The 13,643-nt window shown below is 38.0% G+C and overlaps 1 protein-coding gene across 3 annotated transcripts in view; it reads right to left on the bottom strand.

Annotated features, from left to right (window-relative positions):
• Window positions 1-425: 425 nt before the first annotated feature.
• LOC148780776 (sialyltransferase-like protein 5) overlaps window positions 426-13,643 on the bottom strand; it is a 35,175-nt gene continuing 21,957 nt past the window's right edge. For 2 of the 3 annotated variants that reach the window (XM_088874582.1, XM_088874581.1), the window contains exons 3-5: window positions 4,960-5,109; window positions 1,664-1,745; window positions 426-1,523 (exon numbers count right to left, since the gene is read on the bottom strand). In XM_088874582.1, the coding sequence (XP_088730708.1) occupies window positions 1,125-1,523; window positions 1,664-1,745; window positions 4,960-5,042 (564 nt within the window). In that variant the 5' untranslated portion in view covers window positions 5,043-5,109 and the 3' untranslated portion in view covers window positions 426-1,124. Of the gene's footprint in view, window positions 1,524-1,663; window positions 1,746-4,959; window positions 5,255-13,643 lie in introns of all 3 variants that reach the window. The other variant, XM_088874583.1, reaches the window with a different exon arrangement.

Here is a 13,643-nt window from a genome sequence, read left to right as displayed (position 1 = left end):
TCAACTAGGCTTTTTACAGATGGTGAGCATAGGAATAAAACCATGCTATCTACCAGTTTTGTTTTTCTTTTCAAAAGAAAAATTTCGTCGATCTTCAATGCGGGGGGGCAAGGGGAGTTTTCTCATTTAAACTACCACAAAAATATATATATTATATAATATGTATACTTTGATATTCTAAATTCTTGTATGTCAAACATACTCAAAAGAAAGAATGGTAATGCATTTAACACAGGCAACAAACAAAAAAACACAAGATTATGCAAATGTCCATTTCTCAAAGCTCCGCAGGTCGACTCACGATAAGTTGTTTAGATGTGTAGCTCAGTATGATTTCAGTCAACCATTCGATTTTTAAGGTCCAAAACGGGACAGACACTGTAGTTTTTGTAACATTGTATGAGCAAAAGGAAGTAAGTCATGAATTCAGAAAGGTGGCAGGAAGATTTTTACCTCGCCTTTATTTTATTTATGATGATTGTGATTTTAAAATGGAACACAAGTTTTTTCACAGCTGGAATAAGACTTTCAGCCCTCTGGAACTGACAGCCAAATGCTAATCAGTAACATGTCACAGCAATAATTGTCTTTGAATTCTGCAGTCGAGAGGACAACTACACGTTAGAATAGTCAGTGAACAAAATATATGGAGCTAAATACAAGAGATTCATTTTCCTTCTGTTTTTCAAACCTCCAAGAAAAACTTTGAAGTCCGGGAGGGCCAGAGCACTAGTCCTTCAATCACTGGGCCCACTAATCCCCATCTTTGTCCCTTCATCCAAAGGATCCCGCATGCAAAAGACTGAATCTCAACGTTCACAATAAACATTGAATTTTTGAACATTTCACCCTACAACCCTACCCTCTTTCTTCTTCTTTTTTTCAATGTTAACTTGGGACATCATAGAAATGAAAATTTAAGATATCATGTTGTGGCACCCTGCCACCCTAACCGCCTATACACCCAAACAACATCAGCAAATTTTGATACACTTTATCACTGGGCATGTACAATTGCTTCACCTCTAATTCTCTTGTGACAAAGCCATGTACACAGAATCAATATACTTCGCTTGAAGACTATTGATCCCTCGATTGATAAGCGACCCTCTGTGTGCTTGTTATCATGCTCGTGTCCAACCTCTCGGGTCATGCTTCAAGCACACAAGGTCATCCAATTTGTTTCCATCCATTTTGTACAAAGAAACGTCCCCCATTTCAATGTAGTGCTCCTGGGATTCCTTCCTTAGCATCTCAAATGGAAGCACCTCCCACTTGCTGTAATTTGACTTCTTTCTAGTCTCAGTCATGTCGGGTGAACCTGAAAGTGGTCCCTTGTCTGAACCAGCAGAACCCCAAACCTTACAAGCACGAAAAGGTCCAAAGTCACTGTCCATCTGACCAGTTTGGGCTCTCTTCAGGCGATAAGCAGCAGCATGAGCATGGTTTATCATTTCCCTACTAGGTGCATCGGACCAGTCTTCTTTCCTCTTTGCCCTCATAGGAGAAAGAATCCTAATAACCTGTTCATATCACCACAATGAAAATTATTTACACATATTATGATTCCTGAAACAATTCTTCTCCATGGGAAAATGAAGTCAAATAAAAGAATGCAAAAAGCATAAATTTTAGGCTGGATGCAGTGATTTCAAGATCTTACACCAAGGCACTCCAGAAGTTGGTAGTATGCTCTCACTTGCAGTGGATTATGCCCCTTCTTAGGGGCTGAAAAGTAGCGTGTCCTATATTACGGAAAAGACACTATCATGTTGTGATACAGTACTACTTGAGTGATTAATTAGCAGGTATTATGTTAAAAAAATAATCACATAGTAAATAAACAAATTCATAAATAAAATATTTGCAATGCATTTCTTTTGGGTGATTAGCTATCAAGCAAACAAAAGCAACCTTCATAGTTCAGCATTTTTGTGAAATAGTTTGACACAAGTTTCCATCATCCAGGACTAAAGGCATGGGCCCAACAAGCATAGAGTATGAATCTACTGAAAATCGGATGCATTGGCTAATAAACTTTAAATTACTACCTCAGACACTCCTTAGAGTAGAAGAATCCCCATCACCTAGAAACCTATGTCCGAGTAAGTACTAGGGCATGGAGGAAGAAACCCACATGCTCTAGTCGACAAGCTAGAAAAATCCATTCCATCCACACACGGCCAAATCCTGATACTTGCTTCCAGACATTCCATAATATTGCTCAAGGACCAGGTAAACAACACTGGGAGGTGCCACCAGGTAGTTGGTAGCCCGCTTGCTTAGGACACTAAATGATCAATTGGGAATTAGAGATTATCAAATTATAAATGTAGGAAATAAACCATTTTTATTTGTTGTTGACAGAGGTTCAAGAAAACCGATTACATCTAGTAGTTCCAATCAGAATATAGAAAGGAAGATGTGCAAGGTAGGTTGAAGGAAGAGTGAGAGAGGTTGTCAAGGAGGCGGCCCTGGCCCAATAGAAGGCCGGCCTGCCATTAACCATATATGCAAGGGGATCGCAAATCAAGTGCTTCCCTTAGCACAAATTGAAAGCAATCGGTCCATACCAACCAATGTTATTAAGACCAATCTAGCCAGGCTAATTCGGCTGTGTGAATCGGGAGCCAGACTAAGAGCCACTATGGTCAATCACTGCACTGCCAATTGGTCAAATCCAGTCTAAACTGGCCTGTTGAGCAAGTTGGACCCATTGAACCAACCACTTCAGACCAGGTTTGACAAGTTTTTTGCATATTTTTATTTATAATTTCTAGACCAGCCCGATCAATGAACTGGCTGAACAAACCGATGCCCTCACCAATTCGATGATTAGTCTGGTCTAATAACATTGATTTGGAACATTGTTTCAAAAACCAGATTGATGGGGTGGATCGCCCAATCCAGTATGGCCAGATCGGCAATCCAGTTAGGCTGGATCGGTGATCAGACAAAATTTTTTATTTGAAGGATATGTAGTATATAATATATAATTACCTAGTCCTTATGGATGTAACTATAAGGTTGGAGGTTTGAACCCTCCCCTTTTTTTTAAACGTCAAAAGCAATATAATATATAGTATCTACATAAAAATTTAATTAAAAGAAGAACGCACTTGGGAGGCTTAGAACCTCCGACCTTAATGATGGTGTCAACAAACCCTGACCACCAGAGATATTTGAGTTTTGTAATATAATTTGCATATTGTATACCACATACACTCGAACCACCGATTCAGACCACGAACCGGCATGCTCATGGACAATTATTCAATTAGTGATCTGGACAGGAACCTCATCTATCACATTATCTAGTCTCCACTCCATGGGTGTGGTCCATTCCCTGGGATTATCTGATGATATTCAAGGAGCCACATTTAACAATGACTAGCCTGTGAACTCTTGAAGAAATAATTTTGGCTCCATGGGAAATGTTTTGCTTCAGCTGTATTGGCATCCCCAAGGCCCACATGTGTGTGAATGAATGTTCTATAATATCAGTACATTGTGCAAAAAAACATGTATTACATGTGTTTCTGTGTGTGGACATGTGTGCTTATGCACACAGATAATAAAGCACTAATTCAAATAATAGTCAACATACAAAACAATATAAAAAACTATTAAAAACTTATTATTTACAAATACTATAGTTAAGAAAACTGTAAAGATATGCAGTAGGCTTTGGAAAATGTGATCTTCAATATTTGAATAAGTAAAATGTGCTTCATAGCTATGCAGAAGGCTTAGGAAACTGCCTTACCAAGATTCAATGCTATTGTACTTAATTTAGAAAAAATAACTATTTTGGAAAATAAATTTAAGGATCAAAATAAGTTTCAATCATCTCAGACCAATTTAACCCCATAAAGATAGGCGAAAGAACACTTTCACATGGAACAAGGCTGCTTTTTCTGCCCTTAAAATCCCTGGGGTAAGTAAGTTCACATGAGAGCACTGGAAGCCTGGCATTCTAAGGCACTAAGCATGAGGCACCTACCCATTTGGCTTGTTTGACATCTACACAGGTTACCAGGGGTGTTCCCCCTCAAGCTTCCATTGAAGGGCACCATATTTCAAACATTAATCAAACAGCCACAATGTCAATGATCAGCTTTCTGAATAGTACATAGAGGATTTATTTTTGCCCATATCAAAGATAGCCCTTTTTCATTTTCCTTTGATTTCATTTTGAAATTATTGCACATTGCCCATTCAATAGACTTCTGTCTACAAAAATGATTGAGGGAGAGAGGATGAAAATGCGGGGAGAGAAACATTTTTTTGCTAGAAGCTCCCAGATGATGAATGTCTACGAAGTGGAATAGGAACAGTCAGATGAAGAAAATATGAAATTTCCTAACAGTTGCCAGAGGAATAGTTTTGGGAATGCAAATGCTACCTAAGAAAGCCATTCATAAAAAAACGAGCAGAGCAGGTACCTAGGACCGTCATCCTTGAAAATCCTAACCTACAATAATACCCACCAGCTTGGCTCCTTTCCACTGAAAGCAAAATATCTATTATTTAATTTTACCAAACATATTTTGGGGATCAGGTCATCAAAACAGTGTACCACACAAGTGAAACACAAGGGATCATGCTTCAGTACATTACAAATCATAACAAGTATACTTGGTGTTTCTGGCCAAGTCATTTGTTAGAAAGTATAATTGTGATTTTTTGGCTGTCATATGTTTTTCCTTACAGTGCATAGTCACCTTTTTTTAATGTTGTGCATGGTCTCAACATGTAGTGTACATGGTCTCAAATTGTGCAGTTAACAAACTTACTAGCCCCCATTTTCTTATGTGGGAAATTCCTTTAAGTTACCTGAGTCTATTTGTTTATTCATAACTCTTAAGAACTATATATGAGCATATATTTAGAAATACAAAGGAAATTCTAAACGATAATTTGGTAAATGATCATGAGCAAGAACATCAACTAACTGACCATTCTGTATAGCTGGAATCGACAGTGAAGCCATAAATGTCAACAATATCACAGATGGAGATAGCCAGCTCAATTGATTTCATTCCTGTTCCTTTTCGCACCTCTTTGAAGCACAATACCTTGGAAAAGATAAACTGGATTTGGAAGCCCCTGGAGTGTTGCAGTAAACATGTAGTTAGGTTGAAGCTTTTCTTTCAGCATTTGTCAAGTATGTAGCTATAACATTCTTAGGACAAAGCGCTTGAGCAATCTGTTATGGACACCAAAGGTGTCGGTAATTGGAAAGCATAAGATCCTGCAAAATTCCACCACCCCATTATCGCCCTATTGGCCCATTCCTCCCGCTCTCCTGCACCCTCCAACCCCCCCCCCCCCCCAAAAAAAAAGCCTCCCCTTTTCTCTCTCATCAAAAAGTCAACAAAGATGTCAAAACATATCAACATTTCCCTAACATCCCAACATGGACAGCAGGTGTGTGTTATATACCTTGGTCTTTGATGTAATGTCTCATTTTGTTATTATACTTAAAAACTTTCCTGTCCTTTAAATAACTGTACAAACATATTTGCATCAATTTTAATACACCAGGACTAATGATTTTGGCTGGATCCATATTCATTACTTGGGCTTTTCCCATTACAACTCTTTCACTTTGCTAAGAAAAAAACCATGGCCTAAATCACAATCAACTTAATCAAAACAGTGAGGGCGCCATCTGGTCTAAAGCAGTTGGACCAGCCGGTTCAGAAGTAAGACCAGTCTAGAAGATATAAATAAAAAATATTAACATTTAAAACAAAAAAACATATAAAACAGGTCAAAAGCCTGGTCTCAACTAGTCAAAACCATATTGAATCAGCCAGCTCAACAGGTCAACGTAGTTGAACCTACCACTTCAAGTGGTCCAACTGGATGAAACGGACGAGTTCAAACCAGTTTTTTACCAGTTTTACCAATTGGCAGTTCAGTTATCAAACATGGCCAGTTGCGGGCCTGTTCACAGTCCACCCAGTGGAATCAGCTGGTCTGGTTCAGTTTTACAAACGGTGGTTTGAACATGGTAACAGAATAGTTATTCTCTACTTGCTCAATCTTCTGATTTTTCTAGTACTTTAGATTTGTGTATCACTATGCACAACTATCTGAATATTGTTAACAGAGGAACTTCTATTGTGTATCAGGCAACTAGACCACTTTTCAGAGTGCTAGGGTTCAGATCTATGTATCATCTACAGGAGTCTTAGCACTATTCCCCAGATGATCCATTTTTTGGAGTGCTAGGCTTCACATCCGAGGCAGATTGGAGTGATGGGTTCTAGATTGGTTTAAGATCATTTAGACATCTAATAAATGTTGCCCAACCTGGTCCTGTTTTAGAGTCAAGAGCGTAAATATGTGTAGCATCCTAGATGTGTGAACCAGTGGTAATATCATAGTTCTTAATTACCAAGTTGTATGACCCTACCTTGAGACTTGCATCCATGAAATAGGAAAGATCTCCTACAACTCAATTTTGCCACTTGTGAGACACAGCTTGATGGAAGGAAAGCTGAATGAGACGCGATATTATAAAGGGGACGCGACACTGCATCTTTTATGTCTAGACAACTGCATGAAAATTTAAGGAATCTGATGTCCATCCTTGATTCATCTTCGGATAGGGTCATAGACTCAGGTACCTTAGAGAATATGACAAGTGATCAGTTGCTTCCCATGCTACATCTGCTTTGTCTGTAGATATCTCCTTACTCTCGTTAAAAGTAAATTAGATCCCTTCAATCCTTTCTCTAAAGTTTTCCATGTTCTAACCTTTCCGGCAATCTATCTCTTCCCTCAATCCTTTCTCTAAAGTTTTCCATGTTCCCATCTTCCATGCAATTTGTCTGTCTCTTGAACGTCTTTTCCTTCTAAATGTCTTTTAAGGACTTAAACACCAAAAAGATGATTGGCAAAAGATATGAGAACAACCAGTGTTTAAAAAATCGATGATCCCGATCAAAACCCACCAATACGAATTGGGAATTTGAAATCGATCGGCCACAGTTTCAACCGGTTTTGGTCATTTCTTTGACTGAACTGACATAAAATTGGTCAGAACCGGCCCCACTTTTTTTATTTTCTTTATTGTTTAATTACTAAAACCGACCGATCTGGACCGGTTCTGGCCAAGCTTTATCACAGAATCGGCCAAAACCAGTCCCACTTATCTGTTTTAAAATTTCTTTAATTTCCAATTTGGTAAACCAAATCGCTGATCTTGATCGCGATCCGCTGAACCAAATAAAAAATCCAAAGTGTTGATTCAAGTCACCGATCCGTTTTTTAAAACCTCGAGAACAACAATCTCTATATTTTGAATAACACCTTAAACACATTGGTTCTACTTGTCAAAACTTAAAAGGGGTAATTGAGATATGTTCGATTGGGTCACCCATTTTTAAGAGTCCTAAACTCTGTGTTTCCATCAATAAAATTCAATGATAGTCTTAACAATGCTGTTTGCCTTCTTTTAGCAATAGATAAAGTTATCTAATGAATCCTTTGCCCCAATACAATCAAAATGTCGGGGGGGGGGGGGGGGGGGGGGGGAGTGCCTATTATCCTTCGTCCAAAGGGTTGCAAATGCTGTAATCCTTAGGTAACAAATTATTATGTCCTAAGAAATGCAACATTCGTCAAAGACACTAAATACCTTAATTAGGGTTCCATAACTTTTAATCACCTAGAAGGGAGCTTTTTCATTTACATTTTTTCTCCAATGGCTCTTCCCCCAGATCACGGCCATTATACGATTTATGATCTATAGTGCAGCCATTAGATACCTACTCACAACTTTTAATCACCTAGAAGGGAGCTTTTTCATTTACATTTTTTCTCCAATGGCTCTTCCCCCAGATCACGGCCATTATACAATTTATGATCTATAGTGCAGCCATTAGATACCTACTCACAACTTTTAATCACCTAGAAGGGAGCTTTTTCATTTACATTTTTTCTCCAATGGCTCTTCCCCCAGATCACGGCCATTATACAATTTATGATCTATAGTGCAGCCATTAGATACCTACTCAAAATGTAGAAAGGGGGAGGTTGACCAAGCAGAGGACCAGCCTCATTTAGGCCAAGCGAAGGAGAAGCCTCCAAACAACCTTAAGAGAAAATCTAACGAAGAAATAGAACCGTCCTTATCCATTGTTCAAGTCTCTCCTATTGATCTTCCTATATTAAAACACAAAGACAACTCACCCTATTGAAAGCTTGTTTTATAATCACTTTCTTTTCTCTCATGTGTTGATTATGTTTCAGAACCTAAAAAGCCATGCTTTTTCCTGAGTGGAAGAAGGCAAAGCAAGACGATTTTAGGAAGATAAAAAGAACAAAATAAGAGTAAAATACAGGTGTGATTGTTTGCTTATAATAGTTGTTTGGTGTAAATGGGTACATAAATTCAAGTCTGGGTAGGAGGTAGTATAGAACACCAAAGGGCAACACTGATCATGAGAGTATGAACTCAAACTTAACATTAATCTTATCGTTACACTTTTGCACCAATAACGAAAATGGGAAGTGTACGGGTGCTGCTTTCAGGACCTAACTCTAAAGATTTGCCAATCTATCAACTGCAATGAACGAAAAGTCGGCCGCCCGACTGCCTAGGCAGACTTTTGCAAAAAACACCTACGCATATTATAGGTAGACAGAATTATGCAGGCATAACTAGGTGCCCGCCTAGGCGGTTTAAAAGGCCGGCACCTAGGCAGACTGCTCAACTTTGTTCGAAAAAATTTCAAGAGAGGGCAAAAATGGTAATTTTACCCCCTTAAAAAGGGGGATAAGGTTTTGGGGGACCATTCTTCCCCCCAAAACAATTTTAGTGTACTTTATAGTGAGAAACAACTTGAAAATAACTAGATTTGAAGATTTTTTGAGAGATCAATTTTTTTTTCGGAATCCACAAATGGTCACGATATTAAAGGATATTCATCCCCAATTTTTTTGAGGCTTATAGAGGTTGTAAAAGAGGAGATTTGAGATCCCAAACATTTTGGTTTGGCCCGAAATCAAGTCCACTTCAAGAAGGTTGGTATATTTCAATAGCTTTCATTTGGTTTTGTACTTTTTTTCCCTTAATGTCTAATGATGTTATTATTTGCTATTTGTATTTTGGGAAAGGTTTCTATACTTCCCCTACAGCATAGAAGATCTATGCTTCCCCTATAGCATAGAAGAGGGCAAAAAATGTAATTTTACCCCCTTAAAAAGGGGGATAAGGTTTTGGGGGGCCATTCTTGCCCCCAAAAACAATTTTAGTGAACTTTACAGTGAGAAACAACTTGAAAATAACTAGATTTGAAGATTTTTTTAGATATCAAACTTTTTTTTGGAAATCCACAAATGGTCACGATATTAAAGGATATTCATCCCCAATCTTTTTGAGGCTTATAGAGGTTGTAAAAGAGAAGATTTGGGATCTCAAACATTTTGGTTTGCCCCGAAATCAAGTCCACTTCAAGAAGGTTGGTATATTGCAATAGCTTTCATTAGGTTTTGTACTTTTTTTCCCTTAATGTCTTATGAAGTTATTATTTGCTATTTGTATTTTGGGAAAGGTTTCTATACTTCCCCTACAGCATAGAAGATCTATGCTTCCCCTACCATCCAGCCGTTCAATTTTGATCAAGAGAGCCACTCACCGTTTGATCTTAGATCCGACATCTCAAACTATTTTAGTTTCATTTTTTTTATACAAATTGTATGAATATGAAATTTGGTACGTGCCATCTTCTCATTGGGGCACGCCTATAAAAAATATTAAAATAAATTTTCGATAAAATATAATGACCAAAATACCCCTTGAAACTTTCAGGGGTATTTTGGTCATTTTATTTTATTGAAAATATTTTTTTTATATTTTTTGCTAGTGCAAGTTTAATAGAGAATTGGACATCCAAAATTTGGTGTCAAAATAGTTTATAGAAAAAGCATCAAAAGTAAAATAGAGTAAAGATGTGACATTGTGATTGGGGCAATCTTAGCCCTCCATTCAAAATGGATGGTTGGATAAGGGGAAGTATATAAGTTTTATGCTGTAGGGGAAGCATAGAAAGCTTGCCCTTGTAATTTTTTTCTTTTATATATATATGCACTCTACTTATTTTTATTGTTAAATGTATTATAGCCTCTTGGTGGGCCAAACATGGACAAAGTGCCCTCAACTTGCAAAAGATGGCACAATGGGTATTGAACTTGACTTCTATCATCCGGCTGCGAGCGCAACTTCAGCACCTTCGAGATGGTGAATATTCTATTTACCCTCAGCCTCATCTCCTATCAAGTTGTGACAATAACTTATAGAATTTTTTTTTAAGTAAAAATTTGCGATATGAAAATGGTATACTATGAAATAGGTACATACAAAGAAGAGAAATAGACTCGAGCAGAAGAGACTAAGCGACCTTGTTTCGTTTAGTACAATCAAAGGCTGAAGGAACGCTATCTAGAGTGCTTTCAACTTGAAGACCCTATACTTGTGAAAGATTTAGATCCATCAAGCAAGTGGATGGTTGAGCCCGATGCTGGGGATGAGCTTGTATTTGAGGGAGAGAGCTTGACATGGATCCAAGTGCAAGAGGCGGCTGGTTTAGGTTTGAGCCCGGTCAGAGCTACTAGATCCCAAACACAGAGGAAAGGGAAGGAAAAGGGAAAGGGGAAGAAGAAGGCGCAGATGAGGAGGAGGACGACGATCTAGGAGGAAGAGGAGGATGTAGACTCAGAGGAGACAAGGAAAGAAGATTTTTATGTGGTGGAGGATGACTCTGATGATGATGGCTCAGATCATCATCAGATTCAGGTGGACTGCATGGCGGACATCGACGTCGTATTCCTAATGATGATGAAACTCAAGCTCATAATTGAGTTCATCATATTTGTGGGGTGAAGGTAGTTTGTGGCCTTTGTTGATCAGATATGACTTTTAAAACTTTTGTGACTTGTGAGTGACTTGTGATTTGTGAGATTTAAAGGACATCTCGAGTTGATTTTATCTTTCAATATTGCTTTTGAACTATAATTATTTTATTTACAGTCTAAAGTTGTAAATGTTGTTTATGCTGGATCCGTGCTTCCGAAATCTTAACAACATGTTATGTACAAAACTTTCTTATTAAATAAAAAATTGACAACTCTATATACAATAAAATGAAAAGACGTGTGGAGGATCCAAATTTAAAAAACAGAAAAAAAAAAAAAAAAAAAAAAAAAAAAAAAAAAAAGAGCTTTCTTTGGGTCTGGGCACCCGCATAGGAGGTCGGCTCCAACTTCTTGAACATTGATCAACTGAAAGTTGTGGCTCCATGCAAGTCAATGTATTAAATTAAAAAAAAAAAAAGCATTTACTTTTATTCCAAATGCTTGAATTCCACTTGCACGGGCTGCAATATATTGCTGTAAACTTAAAACAATTCCCTAGATACATCCTAGGATCTTCATTTTCAATACCAACAGAAATAAAAACTATCCAGGAGCTTTAAACTAACTCCTACTATAATTTTTAGCACAAAATAAGTTCCTAAAAATTTACAGAAAATAGAAAATAATACTATAAATTAATTTAAAAGTATTAGGAAGACTTATTGGAAGATAATTGGAGTTACCCTACCAATACTTGGTACAATACCGCATCTGATTTCCTGATCAATGATGCACTTTTGCTCCTTAAGGTGTTACTGGAAATTTTGAGATATAAAAGCTTTATAAGCAGTACTTCTTTCTCTAGGGTTTCAGAGAGCTCAAAAATAGACTAAGGTTTGCAGAAAGTCTATTGGAACAAATAAGGGCTGAATCTGTAAGTTGATTTCTATCTAGGCTGAGCTTCTCCCTCTTTTCTTCAAAATACAGCAAACACTTGCTCTAGGATTTCTCCCCTTTTTTGTGCGTGAAGGTAAAGAGGTGAGTAAGAGATCTTGAAGGAAAGAGGAGAGAGACTTGGGGCGTGAGAGAGAGGGGGGGTCTAGTCTTGGAAGAGAGAGAAAGATTTTGTAATGAGCGAGTTCAAATTAGATCCTTTTATAGAAGGAAACCTATATCCTAAGTTGTAGGATTCCTTCTAAGTATTACCTTATCCAATTTCCAGCTAGACTTTTAGGATAAATAAGAAATATGCGGGGTGAGAGAAATTTAATTAGAGACATCCATCCCAAAAATCAGCCATCATGATTTTGGGTGGAAATATAGGAACCCAAGCCCAACTCCTATTTAAAATTGAAATACAATCAAATTTAAACATAATATAGATCTCGCATAATCAAAGTAGATCTGAATTTTAAATAAATCGTTTTAGAATACGAAATCAAATTTTATTTCAAATAAAAGATTTCCTCTCTAATCTAATTTAAATTTAAAACAACATAAAGTAAAAATAGGGGGTGTGCCCCCTTTTCCCTAGAAAAGTGGTGTGGCCTTTTTATACATAACACGTGGCGTGCCACATTAAATATTGTGGGCATGCACCCCCCCACAACCCCCCCCCCCCCCCCCCCCCCCCAACCCCTTCCTAAAAAGGTGGCATGGAGCTTTTGTTGAAACAAGGGTGTGTGGTCCCTATGGGGGCATGTGGGCCCCACACATAAAAGAAACAATGTGGGGCTAGATCCTCTGTCCCACATGTGTCAACTTAAGTTCTGCAAAATTTTAAAAATACTCCTTTTGGTGTATTTTACAGCACAAATAATATTTAAAAATTCTGAAAAATATTTAAAAATCTTAAAAATATAATAAAATTTATTAAGAGTGGACTAATACTAATGGGTTAAAATTAGTAACAATAAGGGCACTCCACTCGCCCCAGAAACCATGATCCACTACTGTTTTCTTATCCAACCCAACAAAGACCCATGACCCACAGTCTCAAAGCAAGGGCTCATGATTGGATTGTCAAAGTTGGACAATAAAACAATGGGACCATGATCCTGGAATGTGGATTTTAATTCTCCTCTGTAACAATATGTCTAGCACTTGTCACCACAGTGCAAGGGAGCTCTCTTTATGTACATACACACGTGTCCCTCTATAGGGCTGTTTACCAGTAATTCGGCTGTCATGGCGTACGACAGTTTGTTGAGGCGTTTTGCCCTTACTCTCACAGCCCTACAATGGCACACAGGAAGACCACATACTTTACCTTGCCTATAAACATGATCCTTGGGCATCTTACAGACCTCAACAAGGGATGGCCTGCTGCAAACCCTTCTCGGTAGTGCCACATGCCCAAGGCTAAGGTTTTGGACATGATCAAGGCCATAAACCACTCAACCCTTAGTCAGTCAACACACTCTCCCACTAAAGTGCATATTCTACTATAAATATCATTTTCACAAGCTCTCTAAGCCTTCAAAGGCCACAAAACCCAACATCTGTTACTTGGCCTATGAAGGCCATACAATTACCCCCTCTCAGCTTCTCTCAAGCCAATCGCATGTACATGCTTGGCAAAAACATTTGCCACTAATCTTTTTGTTAAAGCATCTGCTAACATAGCCTCTGTCCAGAGATGTGCAACCAAAATCTCTCCTGCTCGATCTCCTTATGGGGGGAAGATTCAAGAACTTAAGAGTAGCGCGAGGACAACTGCAAAAAGAGCTAGAGATTTTACAATTTTCTGGGCCAACAACTGCAATCATCTCAAG

Source organism: Amborella trichopoda, chromosome 8, assembly GCF_054954075.1.
Source record: "Amborella trichopoda isolate Santa Cruz 75 chromosome 8, AtrichopodaSantaCruz75HAP2 v2.0, whole genome shotgun sequence".
NCBI lineage: Eukaryota > Viridiplantae > Streptophyta > Magnoliopsida > Amborellales > Amborellaceae > Amborella > Amborella trichopoda.
Note: the sequence above shows the minus strand (reverse complement) of the source record. Positions and strands in the feature narration are given on the sequence as shown.